We start from the raw sequence: 27,212 nt of genomic DNA, 5'->3' as shown, positions 1-27,212 counted from the left end.
ATATTTTCAGAGAAACAACTGATGAAGATTTGAAAATGCTTTAGGTCATGGACTATCTAGTGCAAAATCTATCAAGACTATTGAGGGAAGTTCAAGGAGGACGGGGGAGAAATATTCTTTTTAAAATTCAATTCTTTGTTGGAAAAAGAAAACTAAGACATACCCTAGAACTTGACACTATGACTACTACAACTTCAGGATTCATGAGTAATTAAGCAATGCACATGTAACCTGACTGTTCTAACCCAGTGAAAAAATGACAACTTTAAGGTAGCACCATTCAGTGGCCAAGCCAGTACAATTTTGTTTGAGCTTCAAGTCGATTTCTGCTAGTCAACTAATTTTTGGCTGGCCTCTAAGGCAGGTTTCATTGTATATTAAACATTTATTTCATTATTTAAAATGGGGAAGCACTTTTTTCATCTTGTTTGAAACCCTTGAAATACAAAGATAAGCAAAGGTTTCATGCTTTTTCTTTTTTCTGACTTGCTATTATATCACCAAGAATCAGTTTTATAGAGCAGATGAGAATGTCTTCTATTTAAATGATCAAGATACAAAATTGCATCCAATGTGGCAGAGAATAACATGATTACAAATACTGCAAGTAATATTATTATGTGACATATAACAATCACGGTCTAATTTTTTTTACTTAAAGTAAGTGTAAAGATTCACACATTTTATATGTTTGTATTGAAAATATTTTTCCTCCTTTAAGATGATTGCACATTTCAAATCATATACAGCTGTACTTTTTAGCCTAAATCAAATAAGGAATCCATACAGAGCTGCACAAGTATTTGGGGTGTTTTTAGCCACTGTTGCTATTGACAAGATTAAAATATTTTTCTCATTCATTATTTATATTGATGTGATGAAACAATGTGAAAGCGTATGCATTTAACACCATGTCACAAAGCAGAGCTAAAATGTGGACGTACTGTTCCTCTGAGATTTAACTGAAATTGGTTAAGTATATGTCACCCTGTCTACAATAATGATATCTCTGGGTGATGAAGATTTAAGATGCTTTGTAAAGATGGCATGTTATCCAAACTCTTAAACCACACTGATTATGAGGGGTTTTAAATAGGTGTCTCGAGATTATCTCCTATATGAGAAAGAGCATTATGACCTAGGAACCTTGTAGCCAGTGTACAGGGATCACGTGTTCAGAGGAAGTAACACCAGAAAATCATTTTGATTCGACACCCTGCATGGAGAAAATATTTAGCTCAAAACCAGCTGGGGGGCAGCCACAAGCTGCCCAGAGTTTAGAGGCAGGTCCCAGTGTAACTTCAAGCCACTCCACCCAACAACCCAGCAACATTTGTTGCCATTTGACTTTGCCCTCTACTTAGACGGTTTCTTGGCCTGAGAGTGCACAATCCCCATCTGAGAGGTGGAGGCGGGGATCATGCAACAGAACATAAGAACGGCCACACTGGGTCAGACCAAGGCTCCATCTAGCCCAGCATCCTATCTTCCAACAGTGGCCAATGCCAGGTGCCCTAGAGGGAACGAACAGAACAGGTAATCATCAAGTGATCCATCCCCTGTTGACCATTCCCAGCTTCTGCTGAACAGAAACACCTGATTTTGGAGTCAAAATGCATGGATGCATAATGGCTGAATCCAAAACCAGATACAGCATTGCATGATGCCAACTGCCAGCTCACAGGGAGTAATCTGCAGAGTAACTCTTTGCTCTCACTTTCTTTTTTGACAGATTCTTTGCCTCTTAGCAAAGTCATGGTAGCAAAATTGATATTGTTGGGTGGAAAGGCAGGCAGTTACATTGGAACCTGCCTCCCATAGTGTGTGGGGCAGTGCGAGGAGAGCTAGGTTAGTGGTTTGGGGTGAGAGTGAGGAGAAAGAAAAATAACATTTCAGACCAAATGCTTATTCTTACGAACTCTGATCTCACCTATTATAAAATCCAGGGAAATATCCAGAAGGTGGTGAATGTTTAAAATGCACCCTTTAACAAAGCAACACAATGTAACTGGTATCTTTCTTTACATGTCAAACAGTTTGCCTAACAAATCATAATAATGCAGAATGATATAAAATTCACCCATCAAGCCCAAACACATGCACAAAGATTACCATGGCAAAGAATTGTGAATTTCATTAAATATGTTAAAGGGGGAAAAAAATCAGCTTTGAAAAATAGTAATCCTGTCTTTCAACAAAAATATTATAGGAAGCTATGAATTTGGTAGATCTGAATAGGATGTTGGTACATGTTTTACTAAGGTAATATAATGGCACACTATTATTAGATCACATTAATCATTACTGTGCCAAAGGCACTGACAGCACCACTGAAAAGGATTGAAAGGGCTGGTAATGGATATAAATTACCCATTGTGTGATAAAAGGATTTTTACTAAGAAGGTAAGAATAAAACAGCAAATTTCTAATATAACTGTTGTGTAAAAACCAAAATAAAAGTAATCCACAGTCAGTAATATCCACAAAATCAGAAAGTAAGCACTTTGAAACAAGATAAAGTCACAATAAAAATTGTGTACAATGTAAAATTAATTTCTTGGTGCATAATATTGCTATCAATGTAAATGGTTTATGTGATGACCTCTCAGGAATATGGTGAAGAGAAAGATAGGTTTAGCTAATTAGAACTGAATATGAGTTTATGTAAATATATTTAACTTCCTCAGCAGTATCAGAGGATACAATGAACCCCAAAATTACAAGATGTGTTATAGTATTTAATTTTCCCTTCTGTTCTCTGTAAGTTAAAAATTGCAACAAATAAATCGGTTAGTCTCTAAGGTGCCACAAGTACTCCTTTTCTTTTTGCGAATACAGACTAACACGGCTGTTACTCTGAAACCAACAAATAACTGAACTCTGAAATGGTTTTATTTAGATTCCAAATGACGAAGCCATTAGAAAACAAGGCAAGCCTTTGCTGAGCTATTTAGCTATTTGACTGGTACCGTTTTTGTCATCAAAGGTCCAATCCTAAGCCACTCTCACTCAGGCAAGAATCTTATGGACATCAATAGAAGTCAGTGTAAATCCAAAGTAGCTCCACTGAAGTCAGTGGAGTTACTCCAGATTTAAATCAGTGTAATTTTGTCTGAGTTACTCATGTAGGACAAGACACATTCATCACATTTAAAAAACTGTGGACCAGATCCTCACATTGGTGTAGTTTTATTGGGTTTTTTTTTCTTTTATAGATGCAGACACCAATCCTGGAAATACTTAAGTATGTGCTTAACTTTACTCAGATAAGTAGTTCCATTAACTTCAATGGGACAATTCATACACCTAACATTACTCACCTGCATGTGAGTGTGCAAGGTCAAAAGCTTAGATGGGCCTGAATCTTCTCTCACCAGTTATAAATCAGTGTAACTCCACTGAAGTACATAGAGTTAGTGCTGATTTACACATGTGTAAAATTGAGAGGAGATTCAGGCACCATGATTTTAATGTGAAAGTAACACGATAGGAATTGGACTGGAAGCCATCAGAATTTTAGATTTAAGAATCAGTTAATAATTATAGATTTAGTTATAGGATACTTCCTAGAATAAGTTACAAGTTACAAAGCCAAGACTTTTCTTCCAAATTTAGATCCTGGGGCCTGATTCTGATTTCACACTGGTTTTTACCCCATTGTGAACCCAAAGGGTTAATAGCAGTTACTTTTGAACTGCACTGATACAGCTGACAGGAAAATCAGGTCTTTAACCGATTATGGAAAAAAAACATTGATTTAAGTAGGTGTTGTTCGCATAGTAATACAGAACAAAAAAGCGCCCTTAATAATATGCACGAGAGATCTTCAATAGAACTTGTTCAAAAACAAAATAAGTGATAAAATGAATACAACAAACTCTAATCATGAGTTTCATGGATTTTTTTAAATCAACAATCTGCTGATAAAGTATTAAACGATGATTTATTTCTAATACAATTTTACATATCTGCTGTGTAAGATGAGCATTCGTGATTTTACAAAGCAGATTTTTACTTGAAAAATCTATTCATAATCAATCTACTATAGGCAGTTTTTCCCTGAAAGAATAAATGAAAATGTTTTGGTGGAGAGATAAGAAGATGCACAAGTTTGCTAGAAAAACCAGACTGTAACCACGTTCATAAACAGAGAAAAAAGTTAGGCAATAATATAATGAATGATCCTTACCAGGTAACTCTTGAACCAACGAATCTTTCTCTTGGCTGAGAGAAATTCCTAGTGACGTGGGATAGGTACTGAAGGTCAGGAACTGTAAAAACAAGAGATGTGAGAAATTTAAAATATCAAAACTCTATGTTTAAACAAGTCTTTTAAACTAAAACTTTACAATGCCACCCCCAAGTAGTTCTAATGTAACAACGTATAGAGAATACTTAGGATGGGAGTATTAACAAGATTAACACTTTTTTTTTAAGGGCTCAATAATGCAAGCGTTTGGTGGTCATTTATTATTGGGAACTGAAAAGTGCTTTCAGCTCTGGATTGTTCTGACAGGCAAAACCTCTCTTCAAGACAATGCAGAGGAACAGAATAAAATCCTTCTGATCCTATCCCCTAGACAGTGCAGCAAGAGAGGACAAAACAGGATAAAACAAAAGTTGCATAGCAGACATACTCGAGAAACCCAGTTATTCTCTTTGACATTGATACTCTAATCTCTCAAACCAAGTCAGAGAGAACAACTACTAATTGTATTTCTACTTTTTTAATTCCATTTTAAAACAGAAATAAGTCCTTTGTAGATGATCTCATCTAATAAACCCCACTTAAAAGAGATAAGAGCCAGAAGTAAAAGCCAAGATACAATACTTCCAAGGTATTTATGTCTGTAGCAAATTTAGGGACATTACATTAGTAACAAAGTAAAAACAAAAACAAAGGAAGCTCTTATAGCAAAATAAAGTTCACAATATTAAAGCTATAATCTACAGAATTTAAAGCTGAGAAGTCTACGTATGTTTATGCCCATGCATGCCTGACAGATGAAATTAAAGGTCATTCTCAAACAATACACTCTTCTATCTAAACGAACTTAAGTAGTTTATACATCAGGCTACAGGCTCTCAAAACCCAGTACAGTCATCACAGCGCTAGGGCCCCATCTTGCAAAGTCTTGTTACCAAGCACAGCTCTTACTTCTCTGAGGAGTCCCATTGTCTACGCCTGGTATTCAGTGTTTGCAGAATCATGTCCTTAAATTCTGAGAGAAAAAATTAATTTCTTTTACTTCATTTTACTACAGTTGGGCTAAATCTTTCAACAGTTAAATGAGAAAGGGTTGCAGTACTCTGCCCTTTGTTCCCTGGAAGGGTAAATAATAATTGTGCTTATTTATATTGAAGGTCCAGGATACAACAATTTTACACCTCATAAATTCTGATTTTATTTTCTTTAATAAAATAGCCTTGTAAACGCACACTAAAGATTGGAGATCCAACTTTCTCACTGACTTACACCTTCTGCAGTAATTTAAACCCCATCTGTGGCCTGGACAAATAGCCTCTTGCCCCATTTATATACATTCCAAAATGCTGCTGCAAGGTCATTCCCAGCTCATCAATTTGGCCACATCACCAGCTCCCCTTCTCCACTGCATCAAACACAAACTATTTGTTTTCACTTTTAAGGCCCTTACAGGTCTAACCCCGCCCTACCTATCATCTCTTATAAAGTACTGAGCCATCAACCTGTGCCATTGTTCTGTAAATGATGCCAGTCTTGAGTGCCCATTTAAAAAGTTTTCCAGTAAGCACCTTTGTGGCTCTGCCATCCTGCCCCTCTTGAATTGGAGGAACTCCCCAAAAAAATCTGCAAAGCCACCTCATTGTCCTCCTTAAATCATGCCTTAAGGCTTTCTTCTGCCATGATGCCTACAAAGAAAATGAAAAGTAGCTAGACAGCTGATTTGAGGTGACCCGTTTTTTCATGTTTATTGGTATTATTTCATTGTTTCCTTGTGATCCCCAAGCTGTTTGTTTTATTCATCAGTTGTCTATAGTCTTATACTTAGATTGTGAGGTGGCAGGGACAGTCCCCTTGTTTATGCTTGTGCAGTGCCAAGCACAATGGGGCCCTGCTCTATAGGTGCGACTGCAATACAAATAAATAATAATGCACGGTGCATGCAAAGAAGGTGCAAACCATTCTCATTCTGATGTCCCATTTTTTGCAAGCATAAATGGCTATACGTGGTGCAAAGCAGTGGAAAACCAGGCCCATAGTCTACAGTACTGGCAGTAGAGTATTTTAACCTTTCATAAATAATTTGGGTTTTCAAAGCCTGGTCAGTCAGATTTTGTCCTTCCTTAAATCCAAAATCAGGATCAGTTTGGATCCAGGTCACATTTATACATACCCACCCCCTTTCAGAATTCATATAAGTAATTCTGGTGTATTGACCCTTCTCTTTCTCTAGTTATCCAAAAACAAACAGAGCATGAGCAAACTCCTGGACAGCTGTATCTATTAAAGCGGTTATCATATAATATTTCCAATTGTACAGTGTCTAGAAAGAGTTGACAGCTTATTTGGCATTTATTGATTTATTTTGTTGATGTCTTAAAATTCAGATATACCTTTTTAGTGTTTATTCGTAACTCATTCAAAGTAAGAATGCTGAGAACTAGAAACAATGATAATAAGCTGTTGCTTTAGAAAAGATATTATCTCACTAAACGGGTTCTTAGCGCTCCTTTGCCAACATAGTGGACTACATTTTTGCTATGCTATTACAAAGCTATCTGTGTTAAAAAAAATTCAGATTTTACAAACACGCTCATGACTTGCAAAATTCTAAGAATGATTCTCAAGGGGCTTTCACTAAGATGCTTTATAAATTCTGATGACAGACAGAACACAGTAAGGCTTCATCTCTTAAAGTCCTGTACTGATTTGTCTGGAGTCTTCATGTCATTGATCAGCATGTCAATGTCTCCTGCAATCTGCTTTCCAGTTCATGGCTGCGAGTGAACCCCTCAGGTTAAAAACCTTAAATGATTTAAGATCTGTGATACATAACCTCATGGACAAATTGGGAAAATCTGTAGCTTTGCACATTTAGCTGTAGTAGAAATTATTTAAAACCTTATAAAAAGATATTTTACTTACCTGTGCTAATATTATTCTAACATATTTGACATTGTGTAAAGCAGATATTTTAAACGGGTAAGCTGCAAGCATGAAAACAAATTAAGATAGTTCCATTTATATCAAATTGGGCCAAAATGTGCATTGCGTACCCCTGCAGACCAATTTATCAAACAATTGATCCTCCAGGAGCAAAATACAAGTGCAGTAGCTTTGGCCTCCCCAGTGAAAGAATCAGTTCCCTCCATGCACATGAGCAGCAATGGAAGTTATTACACACAGCCCTTCCCGGAAAGAAGAATAAACGTGGGATGCCTTCACAAAAAGCCTGATAAAGGGATGTCTCTTCCCACTGATGAAACGCAGGGAGGGATTTATGCAGGTGATAAGGGTTATGTACAAAAAATTACCACACAAAAATGGGAGAATAGACCCTTAAAGTATAGACTCACTCAGAACCCCTGGGAGCTTTTCCTGAGAGAAGAGAGAGAGCGGATTTCAATCATCAGGGCCTCAGCACCACATCCTAGGCCCATTGAAGTGAATGGAAAACTGCCATTGATTTCAGTGGGACAAGGACTGTCCCCTCTGTAAACAGACCTTTTGAGGAGATGACATGTCACATTTAACTAATTATTCTCACTATCAGTTGTTTCCTGACGGCCTCACAAAAGCTGCTACAGCTGTTAGAAATGCATGGCCAGAAAGACAGACATGTAGGCAGGCAAACAGACTGAACTACACTAGGAGTCCAGCAGCCCTTTAATGGGAAAACTTTCAATTGACTTCAGCGTGAATTTTGCATACACTGTAATTGCAGGTTAGGAAACACTGAGCCTTAAAGGCCCATTTTAATGTCACTGGGAGTTACATGCACAAATGGAGAAGGAGAACAGGCCCCTAAAGCAGGATGTTGGAATTCATCTCTCTGTTTTTCTGTTGTTCTCTAAGAACCAAGAATTTACTCTGAGAACTGGCACCACAGTTCTTGGGCCAGGGCATGATTTCAACTCTTGACACAGCAGGTTACACTGTGAACTGCTGACTTGATCTGCAATGGGGCAGGCCTTCCGTTCCACATGCTCTCCTCACTTGTACTTGGGGATTCCCAAAAGCGAATACTGATTTGGGGGTGGGGGGAGGGGGCAGAGAGTTTGTGGTAGGAATAAGTAAACTTCCCATCACTACAACAAATGCCCTTTCTTCCAGGTGAACCTGAATCTTTATTGTGGTGCAAGAAAGTACCCTCATTTCACTAAGATGTATGCAGCATGCTACAAATTGCCCCTCCCTTATTTCTTTCTGGTGACAGCTAGCATGACATGGCAGAGGGCTCAGCGCAGGAATTACACCATATTTGGCCTGCTTGTGATCTGTGCAAGTTTACAAAACCTTTGCGTAGAATAGTCCACTGTGGCACAATTTTTTCCGATTCCTTGTTCTGACCCTGATTTTCCTACACAAACATATGAACTGTGGACATTGTTAATCCTGGTTAACATTATATTTTGTGCAGCTTCAGGCTACAGAGCTCATTCTGTGCTTAAATGTGAAAATACCATTAATTAACAAAAAACATTCACAACTAGTCCCATATCTGGGGCTACTCTTGGTCATACAAGTAAATACATATTTCAGCATTGTGCATTTGGTAGGCCTTCCCATAGCTAGCTTTGTTAGAGCCTGATTTAAAGCCAATTGAAGTCAGTGAAAAAACTCCCATTGACTTAAGTAGGCTGTGGATCAGGTCCTTACTACAGCTCCGTGGTTCAGCATGGCTGCTAATAACATCTGTACTGCTTGTGGCAAGCACGGTTTAACTGTGATTTGGCATTTACAGCTGTGGATTTGGAAGAGGGTAGTATTTAACCCCAGGGACCATATACTGCCCTCAATACATACACACACTTCCATTGATGTCAGCCAGATCCAGATGCAGCTGGAGGGCAGTGGGTTTATATCATCAGTTAATTACATATTGTGGGGGAAATCCTACCCTAAAATCCAGCACCGATGTGCTGTGAGGTACAGGGGGAGGAGAGGGCACAAGGAACTTCTTCCTCGGTGCACATATCCATGTAGCAGCAGGGCAGAATGGACTTCTAGGGCAAAATCCTGACCCTACTTAAGTCAATGGGACCTTTGCCATGAACTTCAACGAGGCCAGGATTTCACCCTCTGGAACTCCAGTGTTGGGAAGGAAGGGCCAGGCCAATGTGCCTGCTAGCACTCCCCAACCCCAAGGGGAAGCAGTCTGCCAGATCATTGGCATGAGCAGGCCCTGGGCCCCGATGCATATACAAGAGCTATGGGAGGCTGACACCTGTTGTTTCCTTTCAGAGCAGGAGGAAGATGTGCTGCCGAGCATATCGCCCATGCTGTCACTCTGCACACTGATAAATGGTTTGTATTTATCCATTTCTTTTCACTTAAAACAGATTTCCTAAAAAAAATTCGAAAGTGTAAAGGCAACGGATTCAGCAGCCACTCCCTTGTATATTGCACACACCATGTATGTGTTAAAAGAGAAACCCTTAATTCCTGTATATCAGATAATAATCACTGATCAAGGAGACATCTGAAACCTGTTCTTTCTAAATGCTTTCAGGATGCACAAGGAACAAACATTCATGGCAATCAGATAGAATGAGTAGAAATAGGACAGAAAAGGTTTCCATCACCTGCACAACTATATAACATGTATATCTTCATATAGTACGTAACAAAAAGCCATAATGCTCACAGCCAATCAAATTACATTACTGTCTCTTTAATAATCAAATCCATGTGCACATTAACAGTGTTGAAAATTCAATTTAAACTCTTTGTCTGTTGCTGCTTACTCTAAAGATGGTCTTTCTTAAACAACAGAGCACCAAGGAGTCGTTAGGGCTCTCTCTTCATTACTTCAAAAAACCAATCATTAGACACCAGAGTATATACGTAATTAGAAAATCACTTCCTTTGCAATCCAAGCTAAGTAGTTTACATACTGTAATTACAGGGACAAAATCAATTTTTAATCATTTCACTGATTGGGCTCATCAGCTCTGTGGGAACATTGTAACCTGCTTGTTGTGCAAAAGCAACATCTGGGCTAAAACAATTACCCTTTGTTTGCTACAATATTCCTTAAATCTTTTTGCTTGCATAAAAAAATAAAAACATGAAGACAAGATATTTCGATGTCTTTTTGTCCTTCATCAACGTATATCCTAAAGTACTATTCGCAATGAGAGTTTAATGTTCCTCAGAATTTACAGTTTAACCATACACTTCCAAGGAATGTATTTTTTCAGTGAGATAAAAGTATCTGATTGTTTTAAAGAACCATTCAGCTGGCTAATTGTTCCATAGCTAACACATGGTATTCAAACAACCCACACATTACAAAAGCTCATCTGGATAATAATGGGCAACTATTATTGCAGTAGTTTACACTTTTCTAATACAAATGAATGGATTTTATCAAAATTTAAAAAAAAAATCTAAGAAGCTGGGTATGTGTGAAAAATAGATGGTATGAATTGGCAAGGCAAGGCTAAGCATTTTGTTCTCTTAATAGGAAATGACCTCATTTACATGGGAGTAATAATTAGTACTGCTTCACTGACAGTTAAGAAAAAAAGTTTCACAGTACAATACGGCAGCATCTCCTTTGTTAAGAGATCTACATTGATTATTAACCCTTGCCAAGAAAACCCAAATGTAATTCTCCACGACGTGGGCTAATGTTTCATGGCAAAGGTAAGAAGAGCTGGTTAAAACTAAATACAGCCCCCAAACCTATTCCACTGAAGTCAATGGGAATATTGTCATTGAAAACGAAGGGAGCATGACTGGATCTCAAGTTATTGCTTTTTTTAAAAAAAATATATACTTGTTTCTAAAATATTATTTCCTGGCTGCTGACGCCAATCACTTGTACATGCCATTTTCACTTTTACCTGGGCTGGGAAGCAAAAGTGAGTCAGCATTTTGGTCACACTTGGATGGTGTTCTAAGTACATTCATTCTTTGTGCCAGATCCAGGCAATTGCTATGGGCCTATTGTGCTATTCTGATTGTACAAAGGGGTTAAAAAGCAGAGTTAAATAGCCAGCTGGAGTTTTTCCAGGTAATGTAAATTTAGCTATGCCATCTCTATACCATCTCCACAATAGTCCCAGGCATAGGAGGCATGCAAAGGGCGAGAGGGGAAATGGCCTGTGCAGCCTGCACTTTGGCTGTGTACCAGTCTCTTGCAATCCAAAGGCTTCTCTAACTTGCACTTGTACCAGAGGCCAAAACAGCCCCCAAATGACCGGAGAATGAGGCCTACTATTTGATTATTACTATTTATAAGGTATCTCACATAATTTACTGTAAAGTGACTCTGGCAAGGCCTGCTAAGCCAGCTAAAAACACAGCTTCCTTTTCTGTAGTGAAATTTAGACAGACATAAAGTGCTGGATTGACAAAGCCTGGAGACTGGAGTCCTGTATCCATACTGAGATCAGCCACAGTACAGACTGGCAGACTGAGCTCCCCCACACATCCCTGTCAAAGGGACCTTCTTTTTGAATAATTTACACAACATTTAGGCGAAAATATTTTGTATTTTATTCAGCAGATGCATTTTTTTCCTTATAATGAGGCCCTCATTAAACCAAATGTATGTGTCATATTGCCAGACAAATATATGTTAAAATGTCACTTTGAATATGAAATAAAGCATTATTTAGGGGCCTGACTCATTAAAGAAAAAAAATATAAGCAAAAGGAAAAAAATGTGTGTGTGTGTGTTAGAAACTATGGTCCAAATTTACTACCGGTGTAAGCCGAGGCAATTTCAGTGAATTAAAGGGGTTGTGCCCATGTGCATCAGAGGTAAATGAGTCGCTACTAATAAAAATATATGTAATAAACAAATACTAAAAGCAAAATGATGACTGCTACTTATGGTATAGTATATTGGCACATGAAAAAGGTTTATTTGTAGCTGCCTTTCTGAAAAAATAAGAGTGAAGCCACCATGCTTGTTTTCCCCACTGATCAAATGTTATATGAAGTACTATTAGCCATCGTCTTTGGCTACAGTCCCATAGCAACAACAAAATGGTAGCACACGAAGCACATTGCATCTTTCTCTTACATCTCATTTACTTTTGCTCCAATCTGGAGGACCAACCCCTCGGGTGAAGTCTGAGATCATCCCTAGCTATACTGTAGAGAACTTTTACAATATTTTCCTTTCTTAAAGTTGTATAAAAACAAAAAGCAGCAAAATAATGTTAAGTATTTACTGATAAGAGCATTATTATAATACCTACTATATGACACAGAGAGAACATACTGATGGGCTGTGGTTTGAATGCTATATTTATTGATCCACACAGTTAAAATTTAGGTATCCCACACAAGAATGATGAAATAGGCCCCAGGCCACATTATCCCATTCATGCTCTTTTCATCCAAGGAAACAAAATAATTCGCATGTGAGAGCCCAACATATTTTCATCCAATGTTGACAATATTCCCCCCCCCCCCCCCCCGCTGGTAATATCTCACCTTAAGTGATAACTCTCGTTACAGTGTGTATGGTTTTATATACACAGAGAACATTGTTTCATGTTCTCTGTGTATATAAATCTCCCCACTGAATGCATCCGATGCAGTGAGCTGTAGCTCACGAAAGCTTATGCTCAAATAAATTGGTTAGTCTCTAAGGTGCCACAAGTCCTCCTTTTCTTTTTGCGAATACAGACGAACACGGCTGCTATTCTGAAACCTGTCAATATTTTTAAAGTGCATGTATTTTGGGCACGAAATGTAGTAGTGGCTGCTTGCACTTATGGAGAAGATAAGCTTAGTGAATCACTGAAGTATACACTTTACTTGGAAAAAGTGGAGTGTATCCACATATACACAGAATATGAGGAAAAGAAAACCTGGGCTGGTGATCTTCTGTTCAACTCTGGATTAGCATAAGGAATGTAATAGTTTAGATGTACCATCCTTACGTTGCACCTATGGAAAGCTTTAGGGAGCAGGGGTATGGAGTAGCAGGGCAAGCTCACAAATAAGAGCTTTGCACATTAACCACTTGCAACATCTGCTGAGTCAATTTCTCAGTCACCTTGTGAAAAAAGGGTCTTGGGAAGAGTCATTGGATAATGGGCCTGATCCTGCCTATCTTTGCACCCAAGGGTAGTCGAGTTGAGTTCAATAGATCTCTTGACTTGTGTGAGTTGTTGGGTTTCCAGGATCATTCCCAATGTTTGAAAAGTGTTATAAATGGGTTACTTTAGCTGTTTGTCACTAGACGTGGGCCTCTGCTGCAAAGGTCAGATCTAGAAAAGTTCACAGAGTGTTGGGAGGTTCCGGCTCATCTCTATACTAGCAACTACTTTGAGGAACATTGTATAGCTATACAAATATAAAGCCATTTTTGTGTGTGAATACTTCCAAGTTGCACTGTTGTTGAAGCTGATGGTAATGTAAACAGAATACACAATAGTAGTACCTGTTGCCCGTCAGGTTTTAAGGGTATTTTGCTATCTGGCTCTGAGTTGTCGTTACAAATAATTAGTGATAAATACATGACCCAAGACCTTTCTGGGGATAAAACAAATCAAGTCTCATTTTTAGAGGGGAGGAAATTTAAAACATTTATAAAAAAAGCAGTTTAGAAAAGAGCATATCCAGTTAGTGCATCAGATTATAACACATCATATGAGACAGTTTCCACCACATCACATAAAAAGTGATACTACCCCATCTCAACCTGTTTGAGAGAGAGTTTGTTTATAGATTCTCTCTTGTTTGTTTTACATTTTCCATGTAGGAAAAAAATCCAATAACCCACACAAGATGTAGGTCAAATGTTTTCTTCTCAAATCTTCCTTGATAAGTAGTGATTTAAGAAGACTACATAAGAACTATGTTATTCGCCTTCTGCTCACAGATATAAGTGTCTCAGAAACAGCACATTTAAAAAATATATACAATGCCACTAAAATAGGAATAGAAAATGTTTTATAGATTAACAAACATTTTAATGAATTTGCACAACCCTAACTGACTGTATACATAGCATAATGAAATGGTCTACATCCTTTCAAAGAAAAATTAGGTATTCTAGCACATAGCTTTAGAAAAGCATTGTTCGTAAAAACCTGCATTTTTTCCCAGCTACCATGTAATTTGTGAGATGCATTTTTAAATGATCTGCAACTGCAGCAGGCTTCATCAGTCAGATGATACAGATAGATAATTCACCAAACTGTCACATGATCTTCCATCAGTCTAAAAGATGTGAATATATTGCCACAAGCTTTGGGAATAATGGGTGCACCTGTTTACAGTGTCACCTCTGTTTGCTAATTGTCTCCTTGAGCTACATTTTACTTCTAATGCATTTACTTTTGACAGGCAGTGTCTATTTAGAAATCACATTACTTCAAGTGCAATTGTTCTTTTGTCTATCAAGTAAATGAAGTGTTGTTATACAGATTTCAGGTTCTGATTAGTGAAGTATCAGTGCACCACAAAGGTCAATCAGTTATTTACCTGAAGAAACAGAAGTATGACAGGCCTCCAGGTCATGGTATAGCCTGTATTAATATTATATATACTACTATATACACACATGCATTCTGTTTATATGTGCACACACACACACACACACACACACATTAAGGGGCAAAAACACTAATTACCATATAGATACCAAACAGGAAAAAAAATATTCATGTGAAAAACTGAAATATTAATGCAAACCTAAATATTTTCTCAAGTTATTTCAATTTAAGACAGAAGAAAATATTTAAAACTAGAGACCCAACCTTGTAAACTCTTATGCATATGAGTACCTTGATTCACATATGTAAGTATTTACATGAACAGGACTTAATTTTATAAACACATTTACTTGTTTGTTCTTATAAAATAGCTAGACAAAATTAAGTTTAAAGTCACTTATATGAAGCTGAAACTGGTAAGATGCTGTAAAAAATTAGTACGAACAACTTCTGGACTAAACAGAACCAAAAGGGATTTTTATTAACAGTCATATCTTCATTTGGATTGTCCGCACTAACATGAATGTAATGGTAGCAAAACTCAGTTAAATAATGCATAGGAATACATACACACACAGTGTATCCGTACACACTATTGTATATACTGACAATTGAAAAAAAATTGAGAACTAAGATCAGAACATTTATCACATAGCCACTTCACTGCCTATATACTGATCCCATACTGACCAGTTACAAAAAAGCTGCACTATAACTTCTCACTATTGAGGTGGAAAACTGTACTTCTTAAGTTGCTTGCCAAAGCCTGATTATTCTTCAGACAACTCTGTTGAAGTTGCATAGGACTCTTTTTTCTCTACCGTTCAAACAACAGAGAATCTTGTGATAGGAATATTAGTCTCTCATATTAAAGGCTAGGTTCATACCTAACATTCAGTCATCCTCATGTAAGCTCAATGTTCGGACTGGTCTCTGCACAGGCAACCTCTGGTGCTTACAAGGGGATTCCAACCACCACCACTATTTCACTACTTTGCCAAAAGAAACAGATACAAAAAGCCGTGCTTGCCTTAAGTCACATTCTAAATTGGCTCCCAGGAGCATTCCCCTACCTTGTTCACTAAAGCACTGTGTATGTTTTCTCAGTGTTTAGCATATGCTATGTAACCTGATCAGGACTTGTACTATTCCAGTAGTTGTTTTTCTAAAGTATGTTCCCATCAGGACTATAATTACATGCAAAATACTAGAGTTAGAATTGTTCACAAAGATATTTAAAATTTTCTCTGGCCCTGAAAGCAAATGTGTAAAGAGAAAATGGAAGAAATTGTAATATTTCCCACAAATGCAACCTGATGATAACTTCAAAGCCTTCTGAATTAGTGTATCTACACCAAGATTTGAGGTAGGGTAAGAAAAATATTTACTGCTACATTATGAAGACTAGTGGAATTTTCCAATTATCTCTGCAAATGTAGACAAAATTTAAATATAACCAATCAATCACAATTGCTTTTTATACACTTATGTTTGTGGGTAAAGCTCCTAAAAAAAAAATCAAGTCTGAAACTTTCAAAGCATGTTCCTCATCTTTCTTTTAAAGTCGAAAACCAAAACTATCATTAACCTTGATGGAAGCAGAATGAAGCCCAATCTTTGTAAGTGAAAGCAAGATACATGGAATTTCTGTTTCCTCACAAACCAAACAGATCTCATTAGAAAATGTAGCTCTCCATCTAAATATAGGCAGGTGGCAGAGGAAACATTCATATGGAAAGCATATAGAGGTATTAAACTAATCATCTAAGTTCTTCCTACTTAAAGGACTGCTATTGTTGTGGCTCTTTACACAACAACTATTGATGTTTATCAAATTGCTTTGCATACAGTAAATCGGATGTTCTGTAGCAACAAAAATTAACTGGGAAGGGCTCAATCCTGAAGACTTTCACGAACATGATAAGTCCTTTTGCACGCAAATGGTCCCCTTGAAATCAAGGGAGTTTCGTGTATGGGGAATGAAGTCTCAGGAACTAAAATCCAACAGAATCAGGTCTTTAACAAAAGCAGTTGTGCTACCATGAAACTCATTCAATAGAGACTTTGCATTGGAGTTAGTGCATGATTAGCTGCCACATTGTTACTGAGATATAACTGGCTAATTCAGATCACGTGTAAACAGATGGGGTTCCACTGACTTCACTGGAGTTTGACCTGTTTACAAGAAGTCTAAGTTTTGCCTAATGTATATTATCAAGTAATAACGCAATTAACATCACCACTCTACTGCTTACGATACGGCACTAAGGGCACATCTTCACTGGCGCTTTACACCCCGAGTGAGAAAGTTGCAGCGCTGAAAATTGCCAGTGTAGACAAGCCCTAAGACATTATCTCTATTGGGCACCAAAAGAAGAAGGCAGAAAGACGGAGGAATCTGAGCACTTAATACGTTATGGTTTTTCTCAGTTCTGTGGCTGGGTTATGGCTTACTGTCCACACTGGAAATGGGTGCAGAAGGACCATGATGCAGCAGAAGAATTCTGGCCAACTACACCAAAATTCTCTCTGGGGCTCCCAGGAAATGCGCTGCAGAAACAGCTCTCCAGAAATACATTTCAAGGGCCTTATGTTCAGAGGTGCTGAGTACCCACAGCCCTCATTGTCTCTAATGCAGTGTGCACTCCTGCCCTCCCATATACCTGGCCAGCCCTTTCAGCAGCCTTGGCGATGCTAACCACATATGGGTACTGTGCCCTCCAGCCCCATGAATGTCAGAATTAGATGGGAAAGGCTACTTACATCCCCCTTTTTTTCCCATCTTCGCCTCTCCAAACACTATGCATACTTGTGCAAGGGCAAACCAATCGGACCCTACTGCTTTTCAGGACATTAACTTCTAAACCCCAGTGCAGGCTATAATAAAACAGCAGATATTTAATTATGTGTTAAGCATTTAGTATTTTTAAAAATCTGATAAATCTTCTAATAATCTAATCTTCCAATAAAATATTTAAGTAGGGAAAAAAATTAGGACATAATTCTCTCAAGGCAGAACTAACCTTCATTTGAGAATGGGTGAATTCAACCTTACTCCAAGGTCAGCAGTGCAAGAAACTTTGACTGTGTATCTCAGCAGGTTGTAAAACAAGGATCAACAATGATTAGGACTTTGTGGCAACTTTCAACTTTCCCTTGCAGACTGGCCATGTAGTGTGGAGGAGATGTGTAAGCCAATGGAGTGTATAGCAAAGTAGAGAAGCATATGAGTAGTAGCAATTCAAAAAGCAGCTGTGTACATGTTTTTTCCTTGTTAGTCTGTGAAATCACAAATGGTAGAATATGCACTGTACACTCAAAACCATGATAACATACTTGGTCACATTTTTATTATTATCTTTGTTCCTATGCTTCCCAAACTCGGAATGATTTCTCATCCCTCTCCCAAAAAAACCCTCCTTTTTTCATTTATTTTTACACCAAACATTTCTAATGTTGTACTAAAATGAGAAAAAATGAAAGATTATTATAAAACACAACATTTATGGCTAGAGTCTTTGGAACATTCATAGTGTTACATACATTTTCTCTAAGTATTCAGGAATGTATTGGTATTTTGAAATTATGTATCTCTAATAACACAAAAGTACTTAAGGACAGAAATAGACAGTAATGGAAAATGCAGTCAACTGTTGACAACATATAGAATTTCAAAAAATAATTTACAGAGAACAGCACAGCAGATGAGTCAAAATTTTCTCAAAAATATTTCTTGCCTCCGAAAGTCCAATGTAATTCATTTTCTATCTCTGTTCATTAATCATTGTTAAAATTAGTGATCCATTTCTTCCACTCTGCCATCTGCACTCAGCTTCGTAACAAACATGACACCTTCCTGCATAATAAAACCTGACAACTACGAGGATGCATTTCCAAATAGCTTTCTGCATATTTGCACCTCTATAACTGATTCCGTTGTCAGACAAAAGTGGATTATTTAACTGGAGTTCTTTCTTCATCAATTCAATACACAGATGTGTGTGTGTGTGTGTGTGCACGCACATATGCTTGTGTGTGTAAAATAATCAAGTAAAATCAGTTAATTTAAATTAAATGATATTAAATAGAAGATACTTTAGATCTGAATTACGGAAGAAGGTACGCTGATGTAGATTCATCCTTCAGTTATAAGTTTAAGGAAATAATATTTGGTTTCATCTTGTAAAGTTTGCACCCACAAGAATTATCCTGACCCTTCAATTTCTGCAAAAAAATTATTTCATATCTAGCTCTGTTTTGTTTTCTAGCCTTTGATCACTGACAATTTCAAATAAACATTTTAAGATGAAATCTACAAGCAATGAGAAGATATAAATAAGTGCACAAATAAATAATTAGAGCTCAATATGTCATTTTAATATGGGTAGGGCCAGCTTGCTAATGTCTTGGTGGCAGTCAGCACCCCAAAGATCAGGGTTCAGTTCTTGGTCTCTTTCAGTTCCTCCAGAAACAGACAAGGATTGGAAAGACTCCTCAGCTGTGCATTTAAATGTCCTGAATTTCATAGGTGCTGTGCACACACAACTCCCATCAACGCTAAAAGTTGCTGTGGTTGTTCAGTACCTCAGAAAATGAGGCCACTAGCCAATGTTCCCTCTAATTTTTGACAGGCCATGTGCGCAAAAAATTTCTTCTGTGCAAATTGTTGTGCGCGCGGTGTTTTGCCGTGTGCGCGGGGTTTATGGTCTGTGTGCGCACTCACACGGACACAGCTTAGAAGGAACAGTGCCACTAGCTGGAATTCCTAGTATTAAGCCAGATACAAAGTCCACAGGAGTCTTTCCATTGACCAATAAGAAATGGAGTGGACCCATTTTTCCACAGAGACTCCTGTGGCCAGTTAATGATCAGAGCTAATGGACTACCTCTACTGGAAGACAGTAGCCATGAATGACCTCAAAGTGGAAGTGGGAGGCACAAAAGCAGGGACATACTGGCATCTCTCGGGATCTATATGTGATCATAAAGGACCTGCTAGCCTTAAAAATAAACAAACAAACAAAACTTGAATTCTCCCCGTTAGTCCTGAAAACTAAATTGTATCTGAGACTGGAAAACAACAGTTAGAGTTAAACCTTCCATTCCATCTTAATACATTGTGCCAATGGCAGGTACTGCAGGTGTCTTGTAACTGTGGGCAGAGTTACAAAATACACAGTAATCTCACCCTATCAAGTGATATCTCAGCTCAATAAAGTGAGATAAGGGCATGATGGAAACTTTAGAAACTTTCTTTTTGTCAGTTTCCTATCTCCTAAATTTTCAGTCACGGCCTCCAAAATTATGCACATCCGTACACGCCAGCAGTTGTGTATGCAAGCTGAGGAACTGCGTGCCCAGTGATCTGATTAGCATACACATATACATACCCTTGTTCACAAATGGGTGCGTACACACATTTGATAACTGAAGTTTCAGAGGACAGATGAACATCTAGGAGAAACATTAGGGGAGGCAGCATGGTCTAGTGGTTACAGCACTAGACTTTGACTCAGGACCTGTGTTCTGTTGCCAGCTCTGCTGGGTGACCATGGGCAAGTCACTTCACCCCTGTGTGCCATAGTTTCACCATCTGCAAAATGGGGACAATGATACTTGCCTCCTCTGAGATCAACAGACAAAAATGATTATTATTTGGCTCTTCACATTTTTATTAAAAAAATCTTCATATATAATTCATTGTTTATAGTATTGTAGTTTTTAACATGTAAAAAAAATTAAATGACTTGGTTAGAAAAATAAAACTTCTCTCCACATCTTTAAATCTTAATCTCAGATTAGCCATCATCATCCTTCTCTGTCAGATGCATATGTAACAAAAATCCTCAATGGATGAAATTCCATTGCATCATCTTTTGGGGCAATGAAACTTATGAATGTATTCTACTGTGTTATCAATATCCTCCTTGTAGTACACAAAAATGTGATAAAAAGGGACCTAAAGCATATGCCCAACAAGTCAAATTAAATAACTCATCCAATGTTAAAAATGAAAAGCAGCAATCCACTCTAAGAACAAAAGGACCCAATTCTGCTTTCAGATATGTGCATGTCACTTCCACTGATTTGGAAGTGGGAGCTCTGTATGCATATGAGGACGAAATTGGGCCCTAAGTGTCTACAAAAATAGGTTCACAAAATTAAGCCATTGTTCCATTAGAGCAAGTCAGAGAAAAATATACAAAACTACCCAAAAATAATTTTTGACACAACAGTATCTAACATCACAACCAAGGTCTTCAGAAGAAAACCTGCAAATGAGATGAAAGTGTCCATGCAAAGTTTAAACCAGATGAGAACTAAACAGCTGAATTTTAAACTTTGGAAAAATCAGGATTTATAATAGAGCTAGCAACTAACTGCTTGTGCTAGCAAGGCCATAGAGATTTTTTTTTAAACATTTCAGATTAGAATCTTATCTACACAGTTCGATTTTAACCTCAGGGTGTTGTTTAAACACTTCTTTATTATTTTGTTATTTAATATTTCATCTTAATTTGCCATGCAGTATCTGGAAACCGAGTGTCTAACCTATTTATTCATTCAACATATTTTAAAGCTTTCTGTAAATATTTGAGAGCAACTTGCCACCATCCTTTTTAATCTTTACCCTGAACAAATAAACAAACAAACAAAAAATAGGCATAGTCTCTATAGCTGGATCTTTTCCCTTCTAGATTTCTTTTTTCTTCACATGTCTGCATACTGACACATTCAATTTCAGGTTATCAGCACATCTGAATTACAGAATACTGATGGGGATAGAGGGCAGGCCTCTCTGGACTGATTAGCATCATTTAAGAAAGTATTCACTGGCTTGCTTCATTGGCTGCAGGGATTCCATGATGGGTGGCCTTTTAGCATTAGAAGTCAATATGGAGCAATCTCATTTGACAAAAGATTTGAAATATGGACAAAAGATTTGATTGTGGCTATTCATAGATAACTTTTTAATCTTAAAGCTACAAAATTTGGGGTTTCTTAAACTTTATAACTTTAATATACTTAGTTTTCACTTCTTTTAACTCTCCTCCTCTCCCTCAGTTTTTATGTACTTTTTAATTTGTGCAACACTTAAATCCAAGCTTATTTCCAAAGAAATGTCTGGATGAAAATTCAGGAAAACCTTTTAACCTACTTAGCATTTGACTATAATGGAAGCATAGTTCCTGCTTCTAATCTATAAATGTATGTAAATCCACACTGAAAAACATATTTGTGTATATGAGACTTAGACTTCCATCAGAATGAGTCACAGATGTGACCAAGTATTTCATTAACACAAATAATAATTTATGGCTCGTCATACTGTAACCTTTATTGGGAAAATGCAAACCGCTGGAATGGCTGAAAGTTTTAAAGTACAACAGAACTGTGATCTCAGAGAAATAAATATTCACTTCTGCACTGAGATATAATGATTACATGAGCCAAAACATAAAACAATAATGCTATAGTTCTCACTAACAGGAGGATTTATATACGTTTATAACATACTCATCCACTGGCCACCAGAATCACAAAGAGAGAGTGGACAGGAGAATTTTTGATTTTTCAAGCAGATGAAAGAACTTAAGTACAGAATTTAACTTTCAAGCAGATGAAAGCACTAGATGGCGACCAACCCCCCACACCGAGTATCTGATCTTGCTACACGTGAAGACAGTGGGAGTTTCACCATTAATTTCAATGGGAACAAAATCAGCCATTGAGAAATGAAGTGGAAATGGCTTTTGCTTTGTGTGCTGGCTGCCATGATTCAGGATAAGCTCAACCGACCAGGAAAACAAGATAAATATCATGCTACTTCCAACACAAGACCCATCCCAACAGACTAGGCTTGAACTTGAAATACATCACGAACAGCAGCCCAAATAATTTCACAGGTATCTAGACAAAGAGGGAAAAATACAGCAACTCCCTCTACGGCTAGTTCACGGACATGAACCAAATTTAGCAAACCATTCTTGCTCTGCAGAGTCACTTCAAATTCCAATCAAGATTGATTTAAAATACTTTAATGAGTCAGGTCAAACAGTTAGCAAAGAACATCCAAAATAGGTGGCATATTCTACCTTCATATGTATGTATCTTTTAGTTCAGAGGTTCTCAAACTGTGGCCCATGGACCACTCCATTCATGTGGTCCGCGGATATTCCTTCTAAGGTGCGAGCCTGGGTGGCCGCACACAAGAGAATGAAGGGCCACCCACCTAATTAGTGGAACTGCGCTGGCATGGCTCCACTAATTAGGTGCCTGAACCCTGGAGAAGACGCACATGTAAGGTGAGGTGGTGGCCTTGGGGGGAATAGGGGTAGGAGAGGGCAGTGGGGTGAGAGGAGGGGGGAATTTGGGATGTGCAGGGCTGCGTCAGGCAGAGAAGGAGGTGACTTACTTCAGCTCCAGGGCTGCGGCTGCCGGGGAGAGATGGTCCTCCTTCCCAGCCTCAGCTCTGGGGCTGCTGTGGCAGGGGAGAGACCCTCCTCCTTCCCAGCCCCAGCTCGGGACCTGCCACAGCAGGGGAGAGAGGGAGAAGGAGAGACCCTCCCTCCTTCCCAGCCCCTGCTCAGGGGCTGCCGCAGCAGGGGAGAGAGAGCACATCCACTGCGTTAGAAAGGTAAGGCTACTGATATTAAAATATGAGTTATGCGCTTTTATTTGTAGAACACAAAATGTTAACTATTATTAAGGTTTTTTTACATAGCGCTTTTATCTGAAGTGCTTTACAATAGTTAGCTAACGGTACAAACAACATTTGGAAAGATCATTAAGTGGTCCACCAAGACCCTCAGCAATTTTCAAGTGGTCCGTGAAAAAATAAGTTTGAGAACCATTGTTCTAGTTGCTTCACCATAGGGGGGCACATCCATTCTATTCACAGAATTGCTCCTATCCTCCAACATACTCACAATTCTCCTTGTTCATGCAAATCTCTACACATGTGAGACAGTGGAAGGAGAGCAGAATAGGTCCTGAAGAAATGTATGCATTTGGCTTACTGGAATTGTATGTGCATTTCAAGTGGGCATTCAACAGTTTAAAAACTTGCCGCTTATGTGGGAGTTCAAATTTTAGGTTTTCACTTCCAGTCATTATGTGGCATCTCTGCACCATTACACCAATAACATGCTCAACGTCTATTTTGTCCACTTTTAAATGGAATAAGTCTAAACAGAGAAACAAAGTGCTATGGGGTACTTTCACTGTAGCTGTAACGTGCTTAAAATGGCCCTTCGCAAATGTTTCCAGTATGCTTTATACTGCAGCCCATGTACAATTCCTAAAACAACACCCTCCCCTCCACGTAAGAAATTAGAAATTTTGAGAGCTATTGAGCACTGAATTTGCCACAGCGCCTAAGCACAAAGTTATTTAGCACAGATGTTTCTGTAACTGTGATCACTGGAAAAAAGGAGAGTACTCAATGGCCCTCACACTTCCACCTGCATAGTGGTGGTCTAGAGCAAGTAAGCTGAGTATAATATATACCGAGTAGGAACAGTGGCTGGATCGGATGTGTAGAAGCTTTTCTCTAACAGTGTTATTCTGCTTGTTTATGAAGGGATGTCAGGGGGTTTTTTGCATTTATAAAAAGACCCACATATTAAAAAGGGGTGAAATAGATTTTACATGGCTGGCTTTGAACCTGGGAATCTCCCACAGTGCAACTAATTGCACTGCCAGCAAGACACAGGAGTACACCCACAAGCAGCATAAAATGTAACTGTGAGAGGTGTGATGATGGGTCTTTATAAATAATACATTCATCCCAAGGTGCACTTGTGATTCTGCTGTAAATGTAGGTATTTTCCATTAGGCAGATGAGCATCAACATACATCCAAACACAACAGAAATAATAAGAGGAGAGGAGTTGCTTCTAGATCGGGAGGCACATTCAGCTTAAATAAAAAAAATGGTAAGCATTGCACGAATGTAGGGCAGTGCACCTCTCTACAGGTTAACTATGTCTCTCTCTTTCACACATATGGCCTTAGTAATTCTCAGGCAAACATCCCCCAATTCCAACTTTCAGAACAAAAGTGAACCTCAGAGCATCCCTGGGAAGCCCAGTACTTTCCCTCTCCCTTTGCTGCTGTGGAATGGGGAGACAGAATGGCAGCCCCCTCCCATGAAGGGTTTCTCAGTGGAATGGGTAGGAAGAGTGGGCTTCTTCCCACCCCACTATCCATGTGAGGTGAGGCAAGTGAACCATTCATCCATCTTCCTGAAAACCCTAAGAGGGCAGGCTAAAGGCAACTAACCTGTCTCAGCTAAGAACAAGTAAAGACAAGTGACAAGGTAAGGGGACTGTAGGGAAGGGAGAGGCTGTTGTAGTACAATGATCTTGTTATGAAATTGTCTTGTTTCATCAGGTTTTCATGGACATTCTCCTTAAAGTCTGGGGTTCTCATCAATCCCAAACTCCCAGGGAGCATGAATGCACAAGAACCAAATACAGCCCTCTGGGCTCGCTAAATTCTTACACAGGCTGAACCTGGCAGGTTTTCCCACAACTCAAATTGGGGCATACAGGAGCAGTAATGGATCATTCCAGTGATGTCATTCAAGAGGTAGCTTCTTCATTATTAGTTTAATTTAAGATTTTCAAATGTAAAAAGCTCATGGGTGCTTAATAATAGATCAGTAAATGATACTATCATGGTCTCTATATCAGTGATGTTGTATTCTGTCTTTGAGTCAGAACCACTCATCTTTGCCTCATAGCTCATTTTCATCTCATTCCAAACAATGCATACGCTGACGCCAAGAAAGCATAATCTGATATGGCTATACACTGTACTATTGGAGTGCAAAGATAAACATTCACACTTGGGTTACTGTTTTTGCAAAACATTAATCCATAATATGGACTCAGATCTTGTGCCAAGTTGTCATAATTTCAAAATTGGCTATACCAACCATGCAGTAACTTTTTACAACACTTTTTATAAGCATACCTCACACTGACATTGCAACTGCTCCTGACCATAAACTGCAGCCACACTGCTTTGTACTGTGATCCAGTCTGATCTAACAAACTAAGCAGGGTGGATCCGGGGCTTTAACAGGAGACCAGGCAGGTACACCTCAGTGCCCCCTTGGCTTTTGTGGCTCCATTCTCCTCCTACCTACGTGGTTGTTTCTGCAAGTATCTTTTACAATTAGATCTCTGTCCCTCTTGCACTTTCTACAGTATTCCCTGAGGTGACCTCTTCTGTTCACATGGCTTGTTACTAAATTTACACGACAAACTCACAAATCTACCTCTTCACTAAGTCCTTCCATCTAATCCTGTGTCTCTGTTTGTCTCTCAGATTTCTTCTCCTAGATATCTTGACACCAACTTAATTTACATGGTTAAAACTGAACTCCTTGTCTGTCCTTCCAAGCCACCCCCCGCTCCCCACTTTCCCTGTCACTGCTGACAATCCTACTTTCCTCCCTGTCATTCCAGGCCACATCCTGGGGATCATCTTTGACTCCTTCCTCACCTGTCCCACACATTCATATCTCAGTCTTACCACTTCTTCCTGAACAATATTTTAAAGAAACAACCTTTTCTATCTAAACAGCCACCACCACTCTTGTCCAGACCCTCATCATCTCCCATCTCGACTACAATTACTGCCTGCTTAGTGGTCTTCTGGATATCCAGTGCCCATCTGGAGCCTTTGAGCTGTACCACAATACAAATAATAAAATACATAAACAAATAATGAGGAAGTGGTGTTGCTGCTAGACAGGGGCACTGCATTCTACAAGTCAACCCTGCACCAACCCCCAAAGGTGAAACAGGGGAAACAAGGCTAATCAGCATGTGGGATTTTCCTATAAGACAGAAACCCAAACTCTGCTCATTCATGGTCTGTAAAGTTCTGATCAAACTTCTTTGTGTTAATGTCTTCTAACAATATTAAACTCAGTGCTGGGGGTATACTTTCAAAGGAGCCCAGGTCCCTTTCAAACATGGTAAGTGGATACTAAAGTGACTTAGACACTTTTGAAAATGTAACCCTTGGCTAAATTCAAATTTAGATTGTTAAAGTCTCTTGATCTAAATTCTCTCTGCAATTTTAACTGGCTAAAGTATTCTTTACCTCCTGTCCTAACCTGCCTAGTGTTGTTATATGCTGAAAAAGAGCTGCCAAGTTCAATCCCAGAGGTAGCTGCAGTTCAGTGGTGAGTTAAATGATCCCTCTTAAAATACCTCACAGGAATTTTGTGATGCTTAATTCGTAAGTACAAAGAACTTCGAGATGATTGAATGAAATGTATTAGGTCTGAATGCACCCTTCTTATTACCATGGAGCTAATCAAGAAAGATCAAAATTGCCTGTACCTCACGAAGTACTCCTTCAGTCCATTCATACTGAACCTCGAGGCATTTAAAACCTTGGCACAATTTTTGTATTTCAAGCTATTCTCACTGCATAACAATATGAACAGAAAGTAGACACCAAGAATGAAATAGTTTTAAGGCTTTTGCTCTGCAATCTCCTTCTTGTAAGTTGGTCCTTTC

The 27,212-nt window shown here is 38.5% G+C and overlaps 1 protein-coding gene across 1 annotated transcript in view; it reads right to left on the bottom strand.

The window, feature by feature from the left end:
• The window catches only part of ZNF536 (zinc finger protein 536), a 397,745-nt gene that overhangs the window by 340,131 nt on the left and 30,402 nt on the right, over positions 1-27,212 (bottom strand). Inside the window, exon 2 of the mRNA XM_077831317.1 lies at positions 4,190-4,271. Coding sequence (XP_077687443.1) covers positions 4,190-4,271 — 82 coding nt within the window. The remainder of the gene's footprint in view (positions 1-4,189; positions 4,272-27,212) is intronic.

Source organism: Eretmochelys imbricata, chromosome 12 (genome assembly GCF_965152235.1).
Source record: "Eretmochelys imbricata isolate rEreImb1 chromosome 12, rEreImb1.hap1, whole genome shotgun sequence".
Lineage (NCBI taxonomy): Eukaryota > Metazoa > Chordata > Testudines > Cheloniidae > Eretmochelys > Eretmochelys imbricata.
The sequence above is the reverse complement of the archived record's forward strand: the minus strand, read 5'-3'. Positions and strand labels throughout refer to the sequence as shown.